This window comes from Chamaea fasciata, unplaced genomic scaffold (genome assembly GCF_029207755.1).
Source record: "Chamaea fasciata isolate MVZ Bird 193981 ecotype frontalis unplaced genomic scaffold, bChaFas1.0.hap1 SCAF_28, whole genome shotgun sequence".
Classification (NCBI taxonomy): Eukaryota; Metazoa; Chordata; class Aves; order Passeriformes; family Sylviidae; genus Chamaea; species Chamaea fasciata.
In genome coordinates, this window is record NW_027094113.1 from 1767158 (window position 1) to 1787554 (window position 20397).

The window sequence follows — 20397 nt, forward strand, 5'->3', positions numbered from 1 at the left end:
CTTTAAAACATAACAACTTTTCTGCAGAACTGAGCTGAGCCAAAGCTGCTCAGAGGCCTCAGAGGATGTCACTGTGCAAATGTCAGCTCGGGGCTTAAAAAGCCGTGCTAGGGAATTGCTGTGGTGCAGGGATGATGCTTGGAAAGATCATCCTGTGTTTGTAGGAATCCCCTGCATCCCCACATCTCTGCCAGCAGCTCTTGGTCACCTTGGAAAGAGACAGAAAAGCAAGAAAAAGGGATGAGTGTGGGAGCAAATGGTGCAAGTGGCAAAACTTCCCCAGGAGGAAAGGCTGAAGAGAGGGAAATGTCAGCTTGGAAGACAAACAACAACCCCAGGGAGCTCTGGAGAAGGAGCAGTTTCCCTCTAATCCACAAAGCACAGAAATTTGGGTCCAGATGTAACTGGGAAGCCACAGGTTGAAATCCAGGAAAGGTCTCTTCATAGAATCCTGGAATATCCCAAGTGGGAAGGGATCACTGAGTCCAACCCTGTCCCTGCACAGACACCCCAACAATCCCACCCTGAGCATCCCTGAGAGCGTTGTCCAAACGCTCCTGGAGCTCTGGCAGCCTCGGGGCTGGGACCATTCCCTGGGGAGCCTGGGCAGTGCCCCAGCAGCCTCGGGGGGAAGAACCTTTCCCTGAGCTCCATCCCAAGGCCTGACACAGCTCCAGCCCTTCCTGGGCTCCTGTCCCTGTCCCAGAGAGTTCAGTGCCTGCAGACCTGTAAGGGACTCATGGATCTCATTGCTGTGGGATGTGGCTGGAGCTAAGTGTTCCATGCTTTGGGAAGGGTTTAAAACCCACCTGGAGGAAGGATCTGTGAAATCAGACTCTGGAGCTCCAATTCATACTTGAGAGCCCAAAGCTGAGCAAGCTGGTCACTCTTCTGCCTAGCCCAGCCTTACCCCCTGAGTGCCAGCTCCAGGGCAGATCCAGCAAAGGCAGATGATTTACAGGAGCTCTGGAATTGTGTGCAAGGTTAGAACTGGGGCCCAGATCTGCACATCAAAACAGATTCCCCATAAATTACTCTGTTAAGGCTTTTATAAAAGTTTCTCGGGGGAGGATTCATGAGGAACCTGTAATGTTTAATTAAAGGGGAGAAACTGATCCCGCCGTGAAAATCTTCCCGTTCCCATGCCAAGCTCATCACTGACTTGATTTATGGGACATAAACAGGCCAGATAATGGCAGAAGTGGGAAAGTCGAGGAACTTCTGCCAATTTGGGATACAAAGATGTGCAAAGGGAGGGGGATTTACAAACTAAGCGAGGCAAAGGTGGAGGTGCAGCGTGAAAACAGGGAATAAACTCCTGGGCACAGGATGGGAGGACCCAGCCTAGATCCAACCTCCAGCTGCTCTTTTTGCTCCTACCCTGAGTTCTGCCTCTTGGCATGAAGGTCACTGCCATGAAATTCCCTATTGCTTAAATGACCTGTGTCCTTCAGGCTGGAATGCCACATGGAAAAGTGTCAAGGCTGCGATGTTGGTGACACAGACACTGCTCTGCCTCTGGTGGAACTGACGGAATGACTCTGGATTTCCACAGTTCCACCCCACCCATTGCCAGGGGAACCTTTCTCCAGTTTTGCTGAGGCTTCCCTGTCCTGCTCATCCCTCTCAGAGTAACAGTGCCCATGGTGGGACGCAACGTGTGCCCAGAAAGGGATTCTCGGTGTTATTCACATGGAAAAAATGCTGTGGGATTGTTTCAATCCTGGAACTAACTGGTCCCAGGAGCTCAGATCATGATTCTTGATTCCTGAGTGGAAGAATTTCTAAAAGTGAGGAGGGAGAGGCTGCTGGGTTTGTGGGGAAGGGAGCAGGGAGGCCACAGTGAGAGAGTGCTGGGAAAAGAGACCGGAGAGAGCTCAGCTGAGCCTGGCTCCCCACACCACCATTCCAGAAAAAAACAGGGAATTGAGACCCCAAGAGCCACAGAAACCTGCTGTTGGAGACGCCTTTGATGAAGAATTCACCAGCCACTAAACAGTGCAGCTCTCCACTAACAGGGACAAGAGGGAAGTGAGGAATTGAAAGGCCAGGAGGGAGAGGAGGTCACTGCAGAGCTCCTCCAGCTCAGCAGCAGTTTCACAAATGCTTTAAAGAACTTGAAATAAAACACTTTCACCACCACTCCCTGCCGGTCTGGCCAGGCCTGAGCACTGCAGAGAAAGCTCAAAGCTCAGGGTTTTTGGGAAAAAAAGGTGAACAAACACAGAGGAATGTCAGTAGCAGCTCCCTTGTACAAGGTGATGCCTCCAGCTCCTTGGATGACCCTGGTGTGTCTCTCCAGCCCAGGACATTCCATGATTCTGCAATTCCTCCTTCCTTTGGTCGCTGTTGGAGTCAGGATTCTGCAACAAAGCTGAATTTGAGTGAAGGAAATTGCCATGGCAGTCAGGTGGCTCCTGTCACATCCCCGGAGTGTCCCACAGGCAGCGCCAGCTGAGGACCTGGGATGCTTCACCTCCTTGGGAAGAGGCTCTCACCAAGTTTCAGAGACACCAGGGGCACAAGAGGCATTTCAAAGCAGAAGAAAACAAATCACAAAGGCAAAAAAACAAGGAAAAAAGCCCAACCCAAGTCCCTCAGGTGCAAAAAGTGTTGCAGGAGCCAGGAGTGACTGTGCAGGATCCACTCATATTTCCACAACCAGGAATGATCCTTGATCCACCCAGCCTGGGGCTCCATTCCTTCAGCTTCATCCCTCTCACAACACTCCAGCCAAGCCTCTGCCTTCCTCCTTTGAAGTGCCCGGCTATGGCAGCAACTGCTCAGTCAACCTTCAAGATGTGATTTTCCCTGGTTTTTAGGGACAAAACCAGGCCCAGCACAGAGTCGGCTCTTGGGAATGTTTCTGCCCTGAGCTTTCCCACCTCCATCCCTGCAGTGCAGCTGGGATGTGTCCCACAGTACCAGGGATCCAGTTGGGAATGCAGTGGTGAGGGAAGGCATGGTTTGAAAAGAATTTAAGAAAAGGGAGTTAAAAAGTCATCCCAGCCAGCCTCAGCTCCTAAGGGAAGCTTCTCAGCTGTGTAGCCCAGAGATTTTCCTTTTCTTATATCCCAAACTGCTGCTGGCAGGACCACCAAGAAAATACAACGAGAGCAGGAGGTAAAGAAAAAAGCTGGGCAGCACCGGGAGCAGAGGGAGGAGGAAAAGAGTCGGGGATGAGGGCGAGCAAACGAGCCAAAAATTCGGGTTAAAAAAGAAGGACGGACCCGCAGTCTGCAGGATGGCGACTGAGAATTGGAGTGTGTCCCTGTCCCTGTCCCTGTCCCTGTCCCTGTCCCTGTCCCTGCCCCTGTCCCTGTCCGTTCCTGCCCAGGGAAGTGCCCCCGGTGCTCCAGAGGAGCTCAGGGATGGGGCACAGCCCCCGCGGGAGTGGGACCGGCACACTCCGCCACGGCCACCTCTCCCATCTGCCTTTCCTTGTACCAGATGGGCACGGGAGGGAGGGAGGGAGGGAGGGAGGCATGGATGGGGGATGGAGCCGCATCGCTGGGATGGCAGGGATTCATTACTCCCTATTCTTTTCCCAGTGACATTTAAGTGCCTGGCCCCAAAACGCTTTCTGATTGCTGCGCCTGCCCCAGTGACACCGAGGCAGGAGCCTTTCAGAATAAATCATTTAGAGGCAGAGAGAGAAAAAAGCAGCAGCTCCGACCCCAAAGGCACAGACACCTCCCTCCTCCTCCTCCCCCTCCCCTCCCCGCATGTTTTGGAGCTGCTCGAGCAAAGGGGAGAGCGAACTGGAGTAATTTTCCACGGATGCAGGGAACAATCGAGCCCCGCATGGTTTTCCTGGTTGAAATGCTTCCCTGCAGCAGTTCGTGCTCATCCCCGGCACACAAAGGCGATGCACATGCAGGGACCGGTCGTGTCTTGCTCCAGCCGCCGGTGCCGAGGTGCGGGGGACGGGAGGAGCGGGGGAGATGCTCCAGCTCCGCTCCCTGGGCAGGGGATGGCTGAAGCCGGCTCTGAGTCAGCCTCACCCAGCCCAGGCACGGACTCTGCCCTGCCCAGGGCCGGGGAGGGGAAGGGAGAGGGGACAGGGCGACTTTGGCACGGAGAGAAGACAGCCGTGGGTTTAGGGCTCGGGGTTTAGGGGCACCATCGTCTTTCATGCAGTCTGGGGGAGGAAGGAGGCCACTGTGGCTTCACAGCAGTGTTTGCTTCAGCCTTGGGCCCGATTTCTTCTGGGGTCCAACCCCTCCACTCACACGGGAGACCCCCTGCCCCATGCCAGGGTTGCTCCCTGGGGACAGGGTGTGCTCGTGCTGAGGGTGGATCCTGGCACCACGTTCATGGGGAGAGGGTTTAGAGGGGAGCAAGGAGCCCTGGGCACCCTCAGCACCATGCCCTGACACCCCAAAGGGGGCAGGAACTGGGGGTCCAAGTCCTGAAGCACAGCAAGGTGAGCTCCAAGTCAAGCAAAGCCTTGCCAGGATCCTTCTCCCCTTGCTCCCTGATTCCCTTTCCATCCTGAATCCTTTCAAAGAATCCTGGTATGGTCAGTGTTGGAAGGGACCTTAAAGCCCATCCAGTGCCACCCCTGCCATGGCAGGGACACCTTCCACTGTCCCAGAGTGCTCCAAGCCCCGTCCAGCCTGGCCTGGGACACTGCCAGGGATCCAGGGGCAGCCACAGCTGCTCTGGGCACCCTGTGCCAGGGCCTGCCCACCCTCACCCAACCAATATCCCATCCAGCCCTGCCCTCTGGCACTGAAAGCCATTCCCCCTAGTCCTGTTCCTCCAGCCCTTGCCAAGGGTTTCTCTTCAGAAGGAGGAATTTCATCTCTGGCTCTGAGTATCATCCTCAGCCCCCTCAGAAGGAAGGGGATGAGGTCTTGGCCCTCAGAAATCCTCTCCCCATGTGTCAAACCTGTGAAAAGATCAACTTTTATAACCCAGATCAGCCCCAAATAAGAGCTTCAGTCTTTTGCAATGAAAAGAACTTTGAAATGTCCGTCTCTGGGGCCGGCAGGACAGCAGGAGGCACGTTCTGGTCTGGCAGCTTTGCTGCTCTTGCACGTCAAGTCACGGCACCATTTCTGAGCCCCTTTTGGCTCTTCTTCCCTGGGGTGTTCCTGTCAAACCCCCCTGGGAGCACTCAGGGCTGAAGGGACAACACCCCTGGTCTTGTGGGAACCCTGGCAAGAGAACCCTTAGCTCTGGCTGTGAAGAAATATGAAAAGCACCCAGTTTTCACAAAAAACCCCACAACAATTCTTAGTTCCTTATCAAAGATCAGCACACAGGAGCTAAACAGACCCAGGCTCCTGCTGGGAGATCTCTAAGTGACATTTTTGTGGTGCAGAGTGAGGTTTTGCCAAACTCCTTCCACCTCCATCCTCTTGACCCAGGGGCTCAGCCAGGGCTGGTTTGGATCCCTTAGCCAGACCACTGGAGGCAGCTTTCAACAGAACATCCAAGCAGAGACCCACAGGGATCACAGGATCCAGTGTGAGGATCCAACAGCGACATTTAGATGGGATATTGGGAAGGAATGGGCTTTAAGGTCCCTCCAACCCAAAGCATTTCATGATTCCATGATTCTGTGATCCATGTCAAATCATAACCCCACCACAGAGATGTGCCGAATTCTTCCCTCCTTGCTCTGCTTGGGTGTTTGTGCTTTTTTAGCTCCTTTTCCAACATCCAGCAAATGAATTTAGAAACACTTGGATTTTACCTAAGAGGTGATGGCACTTAGGTGGCCGTGGAGAGAGGGTTTCTGTAAATAACTTGTGTGGGAATGATTCTGGACGGCTGAGAGGCTTCCTTGACAAGAAGCAGGGAAAGAAGAAAGGAAGATTTACAGAGGAAAGTCTCAGTTTGCTTTGCCTACCAAAACAAAGGGGTTGGATTGCTACACACAAAAGCACCGAGAGACAGCCAAGATGCCAATTTAAGCATAAAGACAATGCTGGCATGAAACCAACTGGGGATAAAAATTGGCTAAAATAAATCTCACTGGAATGAAAAAGGAGCTCTGTAACTCTGAGAGCTCCCAGCTTGTGGAAGGGACACTCTGGGGGCTGAAGGGGGAGCTCTGTGCCTCTGTGAATCCTTGGACCACAGGTGGACAGCAGCATTGGGCTCAGAAGGTCCCTCCCAGCCCTATCCCTCCAACAGCAAACACATCCCACATCCAGGTCTCCAAACTGGGAAGCCAAACCTTGCAGGCAGAGAAAGCTCAGTGTCCTCATAAAGCTGCACCAAGAGCTCTTGAAACCTTCCCAGATGAAGAGTCAATCCAAGGATTGGGAATGCCCTGGGAATGGGAGATTTTCGAAACACTCTAACGAGCAGGGATCTGGGAGAGCTGCAACAATCGCTGGTTTCCAAGGAAAATGAAGGACAGCTTGTTTTCCCAAATCCCAGTTTCTTCCCAATGCGTCAGAGCTGTTACACCTGGAGGTCGGGGGTGGGGGTGGGGGTGTGGGGGGTGGAAAAGTCATGGAAAAAAGGCCTCATTGGAACTAGTAAGTATTTTGGATGAAAGAGAAGACTTTGGATGTGTCCTGGCTGAATCCAGTGAGGACAGACTGGAGAGAAACTGTTCCTGCCCGTGGGAAGGGAGGGATGAACAGCAGCCATGGATTTAAAGGAAAAAATCCCAAATACTTTATAGTAGTAAACACAGCGAAGTATTGGAAGGGATTGTGTAGGGGAACGTTGGCCTCCCTCTCCCTGAAGAGTTTTCCGAGTGGGTTTGTCAGGAACGGCTCCTGAAAAGCCTTTCCTTTTTTAGGGCAGGCTCCTGGGTTATTTGTCCTTCTATAATGGCAACTAACACCTCCTGTGACATGAAATGGGCTTCTCTGATCCCCTCTGTCCAAAGCTGGACACAGAACTGCTGCTGCCTGCCAGCAGGGACCCCAAGGACCCTCCACATCCCACAGAGACCTGGAAACACCATTCCTGAAGCAGCTGGAACACCCTGGTGTCCCAGCCTCAGTGTCACAGTTTGGACCAGAATGATAAAGGCTTAATTATATCAATTAACTTTATTTGCGTTGCTTTGCATGGAAGCCTCAGGAAAGGATTGTTGTTGAAATTCAGAGTTCTCCGAGTCCCAGGGACACTGAGAGAAATGACACAAAGAACCAGAGTTTTGGTGCCATTTGTGTCGTGTGACAATGACAGGGGTGGCTCCTGTCCATCACCATCACCCTGAGAATGATAAAATAAATCCAGTTTTCTATAAACTGATAACAGCAACCTCCATAACATGGGGAAAGCAGTTCCCCCCCATAGGAATATTCCTGATCACAGTTAAAATCTTAAAATTGCAGAACATAAACCTGCCAATGCCAAACAGCGAGGAAACCATGGGAAAACAAGCCAAGTGTGATAGAAAAGAGAATTAAACATGATTATCACTGCCAAAGCGATCTCCCATACTTTTAAAGGCAATAAAGAGACCAATGAAAGAAAAATAAGGGGAGTTGAGGTAGGATTAGGACAGATAATTTGGGTTAAAATTAACATTTTGCTTTGGAGCGTTCTTTACAAAGGAGACTTTTCAAAGCGACCCGAACTCCCCCCAGTCCATCTTCCACAGAGAAGGGAGGGAGCAGCACAGTGGGATCAGCTCCCACCTCAGCTCTGCCTTCTCCCACCCGCATCTTCCCATCCAGGGACACGGGGCAGCTCCTGCTGGAATTACAGCTCCAGAGGGGCTGCAGGGGGTCACGGGGGAGCCCAAACACACAAAGCACACACCCTGTGCTCCCTGTGTCTGGAATGCCCGCGGCCCAGGGATGCTGTGGGATCCGCCCTGCAGGGATCAGGTCTAACGTTAAACCCGAGCCTGGGTTTAGCAAAGCTGCAGAGCGGAGCGGACAGCTGCTAAGGACTGACCTGCAGACTCCCATTGCTTCCTGTCACATCCCGTTCCTTCAAGGATTCCTGGGGACATTTTCCTTCCTAATGAGCCCAAGGAGGCCGAAGATGGGCTGAGAGTGCCCAGTCCATGATCCTGGCCCCAGGATGGGACTGTGTGCGAAGTCAAACAAACACGGGAACGTCAAGGGGAACGAGGAGCTGGGAGCTGAGAAATGAAAGTGCTGGAGGACAAAAGTCCAGGGAAGCAGCAGGAAGGCAGAGCACCACCTGCATTTACTGAAAACATTTCCCAACAGGGAAACTCTGACCCAGGAACAGACAAACATTTATAGAGAATCAGAAAGGTGCTAAATACCCCAGAAAACACCTTTCAGAACTAAATCTCAGCTCCCGTCCAGTCTATTTCCAGTAGTCACAGCCATTCCCAGTCTTCCACACACCGCTGAGGAGGGAGGGTTTCAGCTCATCACCTGAAGTAGCTGCCAAAAGTCACCGTGGGCAGGAAATCAAACTAAGTAGGTCACAGCTCCAAGCCGGAGCAGTAATTTCAAGGGTCTTTACCTTCCTTATGCCACCTCTTTATCTTCCAGCACCTTAGGAAATCTGCTGGTCTCATTAGGAGCTCAGGGCACGTGCTGAGCTCTGCTGGAAGTGGGGTTTTGCCTTCCCAAAGAGGAGTCCGGGTGTCTGCGTGTGACATACACAGCAGGACACACGGGAATAAACAGCTCCCTAAAGTCTGACTTCCCTGGAAACACCAGGACAGGCACCCCGGGAGCGTGGCTGTGAAACACTGCAGTGCTCACCCCTCTCCTCGAGCAATGAACCCTTCAAACCTCAGCTTCTCCCAGAGTTAATGACCAACCAGAGGCAGGGGAAGTTAATCTGTACCTAGAACAGCTTCATAAATAAAACCCTTTGAGAAAACTGGAAAAATCTGGCACTGAACTGGAGCTGCCTTCGTTTAAAAGCCTCCACTCCTGAGCGGGGTGGCAGCCTGGGGGCTCCTTTGCTGTCAGTCCCTTAGGGAGCACCGAGTCTTTGGACTTTATCACTTCCACAGCAGGTTTGTCACTTCCTGGGGAGATGCCGAGGCCTGCCCAGGCTGGGGGGCTGCTGCCCACCCACTTCCAGAGGGGATTTTTGGCTGCAGAGGCTCTGGGGTGGGCAGGTTGCTGCAGGGAGGGCTCGGGCTCACCAGAGCTGTCCCGCTGCCACCTCTCCCCAGCCTGGAAGTCAGGAGTATTCTTCAAAAAGATGTAAACAAGGGAAGCTGCTAAGCTGGGCTGATGCTGGCTCCAGCCCTGCTCTCACTGCAGGGATTGCTGACAATCCCAGTACACAGAGCCCTGAGTAAATATTGGTTCAGACACGGATGCAGAGAGCACGAGGGCGCCCGCAGCTCAAAAAAACAGCCTGGCCAGAGCAGCTTTCCCCAGGCTGCACCTTCCTGCCCCTCCTGCAGCTCAAAAAACAGCCTGGCAAAAGAAATGTTCTACCAAAACTGGACCTTCCTGTCCCTCCTGCAGCACCCCAAGGGCTGCCCTGGCCCTGAGCACAGGGAGTTGTGGCCAGTGAACAGAATTCACGTGGATTATCCCCAAAATAAAGCAGTGTGGAGCACACAGAGCTGGAAGAAATCCCCCTTTGCCTGCTGGTCTCTGGCTCGCTCTCAGGGTGAACTGGCTCCCTCAGCCCCAAGTCTCCGAGGGGTCGGCGTGGGACAGAACTGAATCCAGGCAAAATAACCTTCCCTGCCCTCCAGGCCTGCTCATTTTATTTATGGGAAAATATGCTCGTTAATGCTCTTATCACGGGCACGATCTAGTCGGGGGGGAAAGTCTCCTTTGAGTATCTCCATGCTAATGAGCTGCTGGGTGAAACGTTTCAGCAGGCAAAGCTCACTCCGAGCTGGTTTCTGACAGAGCAGCCTCCGCACAGGTCTTAACGCTCATCCTGCTGGCAGCTGTTTGTTTGGATAACATTTCCAAACGAAATGAGGGGTTACAAAAGCAGGGCTGCACCCTGCACTTCCTCATCCCTGAGGCTGCCTGATCCAAGCACAAGAGGAACTGGAGGAAAACAAGCCAGGCTGTCCCATTCCCCTTCCCAGCGGGGCAAGGGGATTGTCCTGCAGGGAAACCTCGGAGAGTGGTGGATTCTGGAGGGGACGGGGGAAATGGCAACAGAAAACAAACTCCTAAATCCATCACACAAAGTCTCCAGCAAGCAAGCGAGGGGAAGGAGAATGTTCATGGAGGAATCCCAGGGAGCCTGAAATGCTGATCGTGGTGGGATTGACTGCGGAGGGGTTGGCAGAGGGTTTGCTCAGGGCCCCACTGCCCTCTCCACGCCAACAGGAGGGACAGGGCTTTTTCCCCTCCCCACATGAACTCCCCTGCGTGACTCCTCAGCAAGAACCAGAGCTCCATCACCTCTGGGTAACTCCGGAGAGGGGCTGGAGCTGAGCTGCCTCTGGCCCAGCAGAAACGAAACAGAAAATGGGGTGGGGAAGGGAGGCTGTTGCAACGTCTTCCACTTGACTGTTGCAACCACCTCCAAATTCCTCAGGGCCATTTGTTCATAACTGGCAACAACAGCCAGAGAAAAATCAATACAGGAATCGGTGTTGTGGAACATTATCCCTAAATTACAGACCCACAACAACAAAGTGCCCCAGCACATTTCCTTCCCAGAAATCGTAAGGTGCCACCCTCTGAGTGTTCCTTGTGGCTCCTGCTCTTGGCCAAGTCCCTTTCCAGCTGATTTCCTGTTCCCACTTCAACCTCCCTCCCCTGCCCCCACGTTATTTTAATGTGGAAGCTGCTCAGTTTGATCCTGCAGACGCAAAAAGAACTCAGCCTTTCCCAGGTGCCCAGGTGAGGTTGGATTCCACCCCTAATTCAGATAAACGAGAATTTACAGTATTTTTAACACCTATTACCTCATCTGCATTAAATCCCTCTCCGTGCCAGCTGTTTTGAAGTGGAAAAACAGAGCTCCAAAGTTTTTTTTGGTGAGAGTACAGACTTTTTTTTGTTGGCCTGATGACTGTTTTCTTCTAGTTCAGTATCTCCCAAAGATCTTGGAAAAACAAATTCTTCCCTGTGCTGGTAAACACCTAAAAATTCTGGCTTCATTTGGCAGAGCCTCCTTCCAGCACAAGTGGGTCTGCAGAAAACCTGACCTTCAAATGAAATCATCCTCACAGGCATGACAATGAAAATGAGGAGAGTTTTCCAGCTAGAAAAGGTGTTCTAATTACTTGCCCCACAAAGATCAGAATAGATTCTGACACACTAAAGAGTGATTTAGTGGGGGAGTATTTAAAATTAGATAACTGGTACTTAACTGTTACCTGTGAGGAGATGAACCAGAAGTACTAAGGAAGGAGAGGGATAGATTTAAGAGCCATTGTTAAAATAAGACTTATAAAATAGAGGCCTGATAAGTTTGGAAATAACACTGTCCAGTGTTTTGATAAAGCCTCACAAGCTTCTGCCGTCCTTTGTCTCCACAGAGAGCTGACCAACAGGAACATTTAAATTATTCCATGACTAAAATCAGCTAAATTACAGGGTGAAGTCATCACAGACAATGATTTCTATGAAAACATGTCCTGATGGACGTCTCTGCCTCAGCTTCTGTCCTGTTTTGGTGCTTGGCTGCATCTCTAGACACCTCTCAAAACTGCAAGTACAAGCAGCGGAATAGAGAGCAAAGGCAATCAGATCCACTTGATTTTAAAGCCTGCTTCAATAAATTAATAAATTAATATATTTTATTCCCATTTTGGGGGAGGTACTAAATGGGCAATGCCATGCATGGACTGCACATGCTTTGGAAGGGAGCTCATGTTTTTTCTCTCTGTCGTTCTTCCCTCGTCAGCAAATCGGAGCAGGATGAATTCCCCTGATGCTGCTAAACGCCACAAACATCCATTTCCACTTTCCAGGACAGCCCTGACAGCGTGATGCAGCAAAGCACAAAACACACAGGGCTTTCTGCTACTTGTCAGAAAGGATTTTTGTCCCATTCCCCTTCCCTGGAGCTTTGTTGCTCCTCTAGAACACGGATGCAGGAGCAGCCTCAGCTCCACCAGTGGCAGCAAACCAGGCAGAAGCAGCAGTTTTTGCAGCTGTGTGATTTAATCCTGCTTTAATCACCTAAATGACAGAAGGGTTTATCTTTCCTTCTTGGAATAAATGATGCTACAGAGCTGTGGTTTCAACGTGCAGGATTTCAGAACCGGAGGAGGTTTATGAGTGTTTCAGCTCCTGAACATCTTTCTAAGCACCGATCCTGTGTTATCTGATCTTGCACACCTGAAAACACAGGGAACAGGGAAGACAGTTACTTATCCCACAGCCATTTCTTACTCCAATACGTTCACAACAGTTCTCATTCTGGTTTTCTTCCTGTGCTGCTATAAACTCTTCTTCCAGACTATTTCGGGAAGTAAAACCCATTAAAGCTTGACAAAGAATCACTGACTGGTGATTTTAACTACTGTTTGAGGCCTCTTTTGCGAAAAGAGGGTAAAAAGCAGAAGGAAACAGGCTGAGAAAGGAAAATCTGGGAAAACCAATTTATTGGCTTTTCTCAGCCTGCAACAATTTCAACTTAGATCCCCAACAGAGATTGGTGCTTCTGTCCTTTTCTCATTAACTGCTCTGGTTATTGGGTAACTCAGGCTGTACAAGATTCTTCCCCAGGAGGTTTCAGGCAGCCCAGTTGCTGTGACCTGCTTGGAGTAAGAGCACAGAGCAACTGGGACCTGCTGGGGGCTCTCTGGGGAGCTCCTTCAGCAGCTGGGAACTGACACAAGCTCCAGGCTGTGGGACTGGGAGGGTCCTTGGAAATGCAGTTGTTGGAGAGGGGAAGGCTGTGGTAGCTGGAGTGAGGAGGACTTTGTGTGTTTGAGGACACCTGCACAGGATTTGGCATGAACGTGACGGATGAGATTCTCTGTTTGCAATGGTTGTAAAAATGCAATGCAATAAAGAAATAAAGAAGGATCCAAAGCTGTTGGAGAGTGTCCAAAGGAGGGACACGGAGCTGGGGAAGGGTCTGAGGAGAACCTGAGGGCACTTGGCTGGTTCAGCTGAAGCAGAGGAGACTGAGGGGAGGCTCCTCGGGGGCTGCAGCTCCGCCCGAGGGGAGGCAGAGGGGCCGGGGCTGAGCTCTGCTCTGGGACAGGGACAGGAGCCCAGGAAGGGCTGGAGCTGTGTCAGGCCTTGGGATGGAGCTCAGGGAAAGGTTCTTCCCCCCGAGGCTGCTGGGGCACTGCCCAGGCTCCCCAGGGAATGGTCCCAGCCCCGAGGCTGCCAGAGCTCCAGGAGCGTTTGGACAACGCTCTCAGGGATGCTCAGGGTGGGATTGTTGCGGTGTCTGTGCAGGGACAGGGGCTGGATCAATGATCCCTGTGGGATCCAACTCAGCATCTTCTGGGATCCTGTGTCTCTTCCCTGTGTGTTGAAAGCTGCTGTGCCACAGCAGAGCTGGGCTGCTCAGACTGTCAGGGTTCACTGCCCCCTGAATTAGGTAATTCCAGGGACTGTGATGCCAAACTGGGAATGCAGCTGGAACAACAACTCTGCTACAGAGTTACTCTGCCACAAGAAGGGCAATCGCAGCAAACCAGGGGTGAAAAACCAGCTGGGGATGGCAACATCTCCAACTGCCACAGCCGTAATCCCAAAATTGTGAGTCAGAGGCTTCTGTGTGAGGATTTATGAATCACTGTCCCTGCTAAAGTGGAAGCCAGGCTATCTCAGCAAAACTGCAGCTGGAATTAATCCCCCGTGGTGTTAAACACAAACCCAGCACAGGTTGGTTGGGCTTTTTGCAGAGCGCAGAGCTCCCGGAGCTCTCCAGGCACTCAGCTGTGAAATGGAGTGATGGACCATGGAGGTGACAGGGATTCAAAGGGCAAAGCTGCTCCCAGTTCACAGGGAAGAGGAAACAGCTGCAGCGCTGATTCCCCTCACACAGAGCCATTATAAGGAATTACAGCCGGATTACTACAGGAATAATAAATGCCATTATTGGAAATAATGAAATCTATCACCGAATGCTAATGCGGCCCTTCCACCCCCTGACACCTCCACCCCCAGCAGGAAAACCTTCCTAACACAGCACACAAACCAGGCACTGCCAAATCTCCTCTGATGTGCTCCGTGTGGTCCGGATATTCCGGAATTGCAGCCATCCCATTGTTTCAGGCTGGACTCTGGGTAATGCATTAAACAGAAGAGTTTCCCCTCCATAAATCAACACCCAAATCTCGAGAGTGAGGTGAGCACAAGCTCCGTTTATGTCGTGTTCTGGGAGCTAAGGGCAGAGGCCTGCAGCAGGAAAAGGACTTTTCCCCCTCATCCCTTTTACTTTCCAGGACTCTTAGATGCTCCCCTGGCTGCTGGCCAGGCCAGGCTTCTCCTCTGAGCTGCAGCAGAGCAGACGCGGCTTTATTTTGGCAACGGCACTTTGTTCCATCCCGGCTCACCCCGGCAGCTTCGGGACACAAAAGGTGGGTGGAGATTCAGACAATGATCCCTCTGCAAAGTGGAGCCAATCGATCCATTGTGCTCAGAGCTCCTGCATCATCATCATTTATTTTCAAGCAAACAAAAATAAGGTAGTAATAAAACCCCCTAAGAAGTGGCCAAATGCACCTCTGGTAGCTGCAGGCAATAAAACGGGTTTGTTGGGGCCTGAGTTGATGAAGAAAAAAAGAAATGGAGCCATCTACAAGTTTTTTTAATGGAAAATCAAAATGATTAAATTAAAATTAAAATGATGATTTAAAAAAATTTACAATGTATCTTTAGCAGTTTTCTTTGGTTCTATAAACACCTTTCCCCATTTAAGTTACAAGGCATCCCTGCCTGCAAACACCATCACTTACACCACTATTTTGAGCTCTCCATACAGGATAAAATCCATTGCTCAGGATGTGCCTCTGCCTTGGTTTTCAGGCTGAAATTGTCAGAAATGGCTCAGCCAAAGATCCAACTCCCAGACCCATGGGAACGACGACCTATTTAGCTTTTTGTGCGCATTTGCTGCTTTAAGATGGATTTTGAGGGCTGACCCTCACCCCCAAGGGATGAAGCTGTGTTTCCATCAATCCCATCCAGAAGAGCAGTGGGGGTGTCCCATTTCCAAATTCCCATCCTTTCCTCCGGGCTGTTCTTGTCGTGGGACTGCAGAAAGACCCAACCACATCCCCAAGCCTCGGATTTCCAAGCCCCGGGCAGGAGATGGAAAGCAGAGGGCACAGGTTGGCTGTTACTGGGGTGAGCCCAACTTCTGCTGGGTAAATAACCAGGATTTACCCACTTCCTCATGAAGGCACAGCAAAAACGCTTCAGCCTTTTAACTTTTTTAACCTAAAAGATCACCACTGTCAACCATTCCCCAACCCCAGACCCCTACTGATCCATAAACCAACTGTTCCCCATCCCCATTCCTCTATAAATCCATGATCCAACTGTTCCCCACCCCATTCCCCTATAAATCAACCATTTCCCATCCCTACTCCCGTATAAATCCATAAACCAACCCTTCCTTATCCCCATTTTGCTATAAATCTATGCACCAACCTTTCCTCATCCCTATTTAACTCTAAATCCATGAACCAACCATTCCCCATCCCTATTCCCCTATTAATCCATAAACCATCCATTCCTTATCCCTTTTCCACTATAAACCCATAAACTAACTGTTACCCATCCCTGTTCCCTTATAAATCCTTGACCTAACTATTCCTCATCCCTATTCCCTTCTAAATCCATGAACCAACTATTTCCCATCCTTATTCCACTCTAAATCCACAAACCAACTACTCCCCATCCCTATTTCCCTGTAAATCCATAAACCACAGCCAGACCGATGTGGACCAACCCAAACAAAACCAGGTCACAACCCCAGCCGGACCTTTCAGGGATCCTCCCCACTACTCGTGGCGGGGTTTATTACCAGTTCTTAATTAAAAGTTTCCCCTCAGCACCGAGCTTAGTGCGAAGCTCTGAGGGCGGCGGTGGTCCCACAGGGGGTCCTGCTGCCGCCCCTCTGCTGCTTCCAGCTCCAGGGCTGCACCCCACGGGTCTGTCCGTGTTTTTCCATCGCTTTCCACGAGTCTTCGCGTCTCTCCCTCCCTGCGCTCCCTCACAGCCCGCTCCTCCCCCGGCCCCCCCGGTTACCTCGGCCGGGCGGGGCGCGGGCGCGGGACTCGAACCGGCGGCTCCGAGGGCAGTGAGGGGTTGCGGGGCGCCCGCCGGCCGATGCCCCGCCAGGCCCCGCCCACCCGGGGCCCGCGCAGCCAATCACGCGCCGCCACCCCCCGCCCCCCGCGCAGCACCCCAGGCCCATGTCCCGCCCCCCGCGCTAAGCTCAGCCAATAGACAGCGAGATTTTCTAATCGACACCTTAACAGTCCAATAGAAGACGCCTATCCGTAGGAAGGCGTGGCACTCGCTGAGGGGCGCGGTCTCGTGGGGGGCGTGGAAGAGGGAAGGTATATAAGGAGGTACTGCGGCCACGGTGCCATTTTGTGTAGCAGCGCCTGGGGAGCGGGGGAGGAGGCGGCGGAGGGTTTCGGGGTTCGGACCAGAGCGGCCGGATGGTGAAATCCTCCCTGCAACGGATACTCAACAGCCACTGCTTCGCTAGAGAGAAAGAGGGGAATAAAAGCACCATCATGCCCGCTGTGCTGAGCCTCAGTACCGGACAGAGCAGGTGAGGCGCCGCGGCCTCCCTCAGCCTCTCACCGCAGGGCGCTCGCTGCCTCATTCCTCTTCCTCATCCTCGTTGTCGCCTCCCTGGTGGCCGGAGAGGGGCGGGGGACGCTGCGTGGCCAGCGGGGGAGGGGCGGCCTGGCCCCCGCCGCGCGGGGAGAGGCGGTAGGGGAGGGTGGAAAAAACCACAAAAAAAGGATGAGTTTGAGGCCCCAGCGCTGGCCCGGCCCTGGGAGGGACCCCCGAGGGCACCCCCGGGCTGGGAGAGGCTCCGGGCAGGGCTGGGGTGGGGGGGGGTGGGCTCGAGGGGGAAAACGACAATTAGGCGAATATATCGAAGGATTGAAGGCTGTTATCCCCTTATGTAACCGTGGATGCTCCGCAAAACTAATCGAGGGTAAGAGTGTTACGAGAGCTGTTGGTTAAAAACTCAACCGAAGGATTAAGCAGCCCCCACAGGTGCTGAGAAGAAAGAAAATGCCTGAATTAAGGTGGCTGCTGTGGAGTGATGGATGCTCAGGAAATCAATCTGCCCTTTCCACCTCGTGTGTGGACTGTGGAAGGAGTTTTCCAACCGTTTTTGTATTTAACTGCGGGTTAAAGATGGGTTTTTTCTCCCTAAGTGCACGTAAACATCACTAAAATATATTCATGGTTGCAAAGCTTCCTCTGCACCACATTTTTTGGGGCAGAAAGGTGAAATTGTGAAAGATTGCCACAGCAGACCTTTGGAAAAGGTTTTTAAAGGTTTATTTGTAAGGGAAATTAGCGATGTATAGTTCACAGTCATTCTCAGATAAAAATAAATAGTGTTGGTGCTAAAGAAAAACGTCTCTTTCAAAGAGCTGAAAAATAATGTGTTGGAGACTAATTTAATTAAAATAACGCGTTCAGTTAGCACAGATTTTCTATTTTCAAGGAAACTTCACATTTGTTGCGCTTGCTTCACGTTAAAACATAAATATAATTTACCTTCCAGCACATAATATTTAACCTCTCTGCCCATTCCCAGCCTTTCTAATACGGATTATTCATCACAAGTTTCAAGCTCATTAAAAAAAAAAAAAAAAAAACCCAAACCAATCCAAACCCCGCAGCTCGGGTGCAAAATGGTGGATTATTTTTGTAGCTGTTTATTCGGATTTGCAAATGGCTGCAGTGGCTGCTGCTGGCACCCGGAGACAGGACGATTGTGAAAATTCCCCCAAGGGCCTCGATTGCTGCATCTGCTGAGATGACGCAACTCAAGAGTGGAGCCTGCGGGTGAAGGATGGTGCAGAGGGAGGGGCCAGCGCTGCTCTGCCACGGGAGGAGTGAGACAGCCTTGAAAAGGGATGGGGAGAAACTTAAAAGATATTCCTCGCGTCTTCAGAAATGCCGTGTTTTTCTCCTCCGAGCGCGGAGCGCTGCGGAGTAGCTCTGAGGAATTCAGTGGGAAGAGGTCTGGAGGTGTTTGCCGAGGTTTTGCAGAGGTTCAGGTGTGGCGTCAGCTCCAGCTGAGCTGATTCCCTCTGTGGAGATGATTCCCTGGAATTGCCTGGCCTCGAGCTGGGAAGGTCTGGCGGGGAATTATCCCAGGGAAAAGTGATCCCTGCCTTGCTGGGCTGGGGGTTTGTGCTGCCTGACAACAAGGAGGGCAGAAAACAGCAAGTTCCTGCAGAAAGGTTCTTCTCATGAGGTCAGATCGGGCCTGCCCTGGCACAGAGACGCCCCTGGCTCACTCGGCCGGAGTATTTTTCACCTCCAAGTGAGTCTGCACTCAGAATTCTGCAGTGGCAGCTCCCTGGGCACTGTCCCTGCCCCTGGTGTGGGGCTTCCTTTGTCTTCCCACTTGCAGTGGGAGGAGTCCTTTGGCCTAGGTTTGGGTTTTTTAAACACTGTTTAAATCCTGGAAGTCCCAGGGTTTTGTCCAAGCCTTCCTGCCTGTCTAACCATGCTCCCTTTGCAGTTCCAGGGTTCCCTTCAATTGCTGTAGTAACCTGGGTCCGGGGCCTCGGTGGTGCTCCTGATGTCCCTCACCCACCCCTGAAGATCCCAGGTGGGCGAGGGAATAGTCAGAGGGATCACAATCTTTCAGCTAATTTATTTTATTCGGTGAGTATGAGGAGCAAATGGCTCGTGGTGAGCTTGGCAGCATTCCCTGCCTTGATCCCTCCACCAAAAATGAATGGAAAAACAACTCTGCCCTTCTCCCTGCTGCAGGATAATCGGCTGAATGTCACAGAAGAACTAACACCTAACAACAGGACAAGAATTCTCAATGTCCAGTCAAGGCTTACAGATGCCAAACACATCAGTTGGAGAGCAGTGCTGAACAACAACAACCTCTACATCGAAATTCCCAGTGGTGCTCTGCCTGAGGGGAGCAAGGACAGGTGGGCCAGGGAAAACTTGGCTGTGTGTTAACGTCAGACCTCTCAGTGGGATGGGAGAACACTTTGCTCTTTGAATTTTGAAAGCTTAAGTTTAATTTTGGTACTTGAGGCTCTCTATGAGCCTGGTTTCAGGGCTGCAGGCAGAACCAGCCCAAAGTCTGGGATTTCAGACTGGTTTGAGTCTATCCCTGCAGCTCCTTCTGCTGTGTCACAAACACATTTTCTGTACCACTGAGGAGTCCTGCCCCTGAGTTCTGCCTGTTGTTCAGGGATCTGGTGGTGTGAGGCTCCAGCCTGTGCCTCTTCCTTAGGAATTCCTGTGTGGATTGGCTCTCAGGGCCTTGCTAAACTCCCTGAAGAAGCATTTGCTGCCAGAGCTCCAGGAGCATTTGGACAGTGCTCAGGGTGGGATTGTTGGGGTGCCTGTGCAGGGCCAGGGGTTGGCCTGGATGGTCCCTGGGGGTCCCTCCCATCCCAGGACATTCCCTGTTCCACAGGCACTGAGCCCCTGGCATTTCTCTTGCAGTTTTGCAGTTCTTCTCGAGTTTGCTGAAGAACAGCTCCGAGTTGAACACGTGTTCATCTGTTTCCACAAGAACAGAGATGACAGAGGTGGGTGTTCCCTGTGCCTCCAGACACACAAAAATGCCTTTTGGTGGAAATTCAAGGGGGTTTTTTTTTTCAGTATCCTATGAGTGAAACCTGTCTCCTGTTTTATTTTCTAGCTGCACTGCTCCGTACTTTCAGCTTTTTGGGCTTTGAGATTGTGAGACCAGGGCATCCCCTTGTCCCCAAGAGACCAGATGCTTGCTTCATGGCCTACACGTTTGAGAGAGACTCAGCAGAAGAAGACTAGATTGCAATGTTTGCCTCTTTAGAGCTTTCTTGTTGTCTATAAAGATGATTCTGTAGAAATTTTGTCAACATCTTATTCCAGTCTATCTTAACTCTTGTACGAAACCTTGTGTGACCCAGCTGCTTTGGTGGTGAGATGTTGAAAATTTCAGACTCCACATCTTTTCTCTGGATTTTGTGCGCATGTCGTGGTTGTGCAAAAAAAAAAAAATAAATGCTCCCTCCAAATTTAGCAGTATATTTCTTGAAGTTTAATATTGTGTTTGTGATACTGAAGTATTTGCTTTAATTCTAAATAAAAATTTATATTTTACTTTTTATTGCTGGTTTTAAGCTGTTTAAAGACTTGCACTCTTGAAGAGGTGGCTCTGGAACTGCCCCAACCATTAAAGTTGCAGGTGTGGAAAGGCTTTGCTCGTTCTTTGCTTCACTGGAACTCATGGATGTGCTCTGACAGGGCTTGGAATAATCCAGCAACCCTGGAAAAGTCTACTTCTAGTGAATAATTAGCAGGTGTGGTAATTAGGACCAGTGCTTCCCTGCTCTGGGAGTGTTTTATAGGACAT

The 20397-nt window shown here is 51.3% G+C and overlaps 2 protein-coding genes across 2 annotated transcripts in view; one reads left to right on the plus strand and one right to left on the minus strand.

The window, feature by feature from the left end:
* LOC136302226 (cilia- and flagella-associated protein 251-like) overlaps window positions 1-7895 on the minus strand; it is a 24205-nt gene extending 16310 nt beyond the window's left edge. The window contains exon 1 of the mRNA XM_066205605.1: window positions 7879-7895. The gene's annotated coding sequence lies outside the window, so the exon portion shown is untranslated. The remainder of the gene's footprint in view (window positions 1-7878) is intronic.
* Window positions 7896-16427: 8532 nt separating this feature from the next.
* Window positions 16428-20151, plus strand: OAZ1 (ornithine decarboxylase antizyme 1). Its single transcript, XM_066205543.1, is given in 6 exon segments — window positions 16428-16602; window positions 18550-18607; window positions 18609-18695; window positions 18804-18976; window positions 19503-19588; window positions 19702-20151. Coding segments are annotated over 6 exon segments (651 nt in total). The 5' UTR covers window positions 16428-16486; the 3' UTR covers window positions 19833-20151.
* Window positions 20152-20397: the final 246 nt, after the last annotated feature.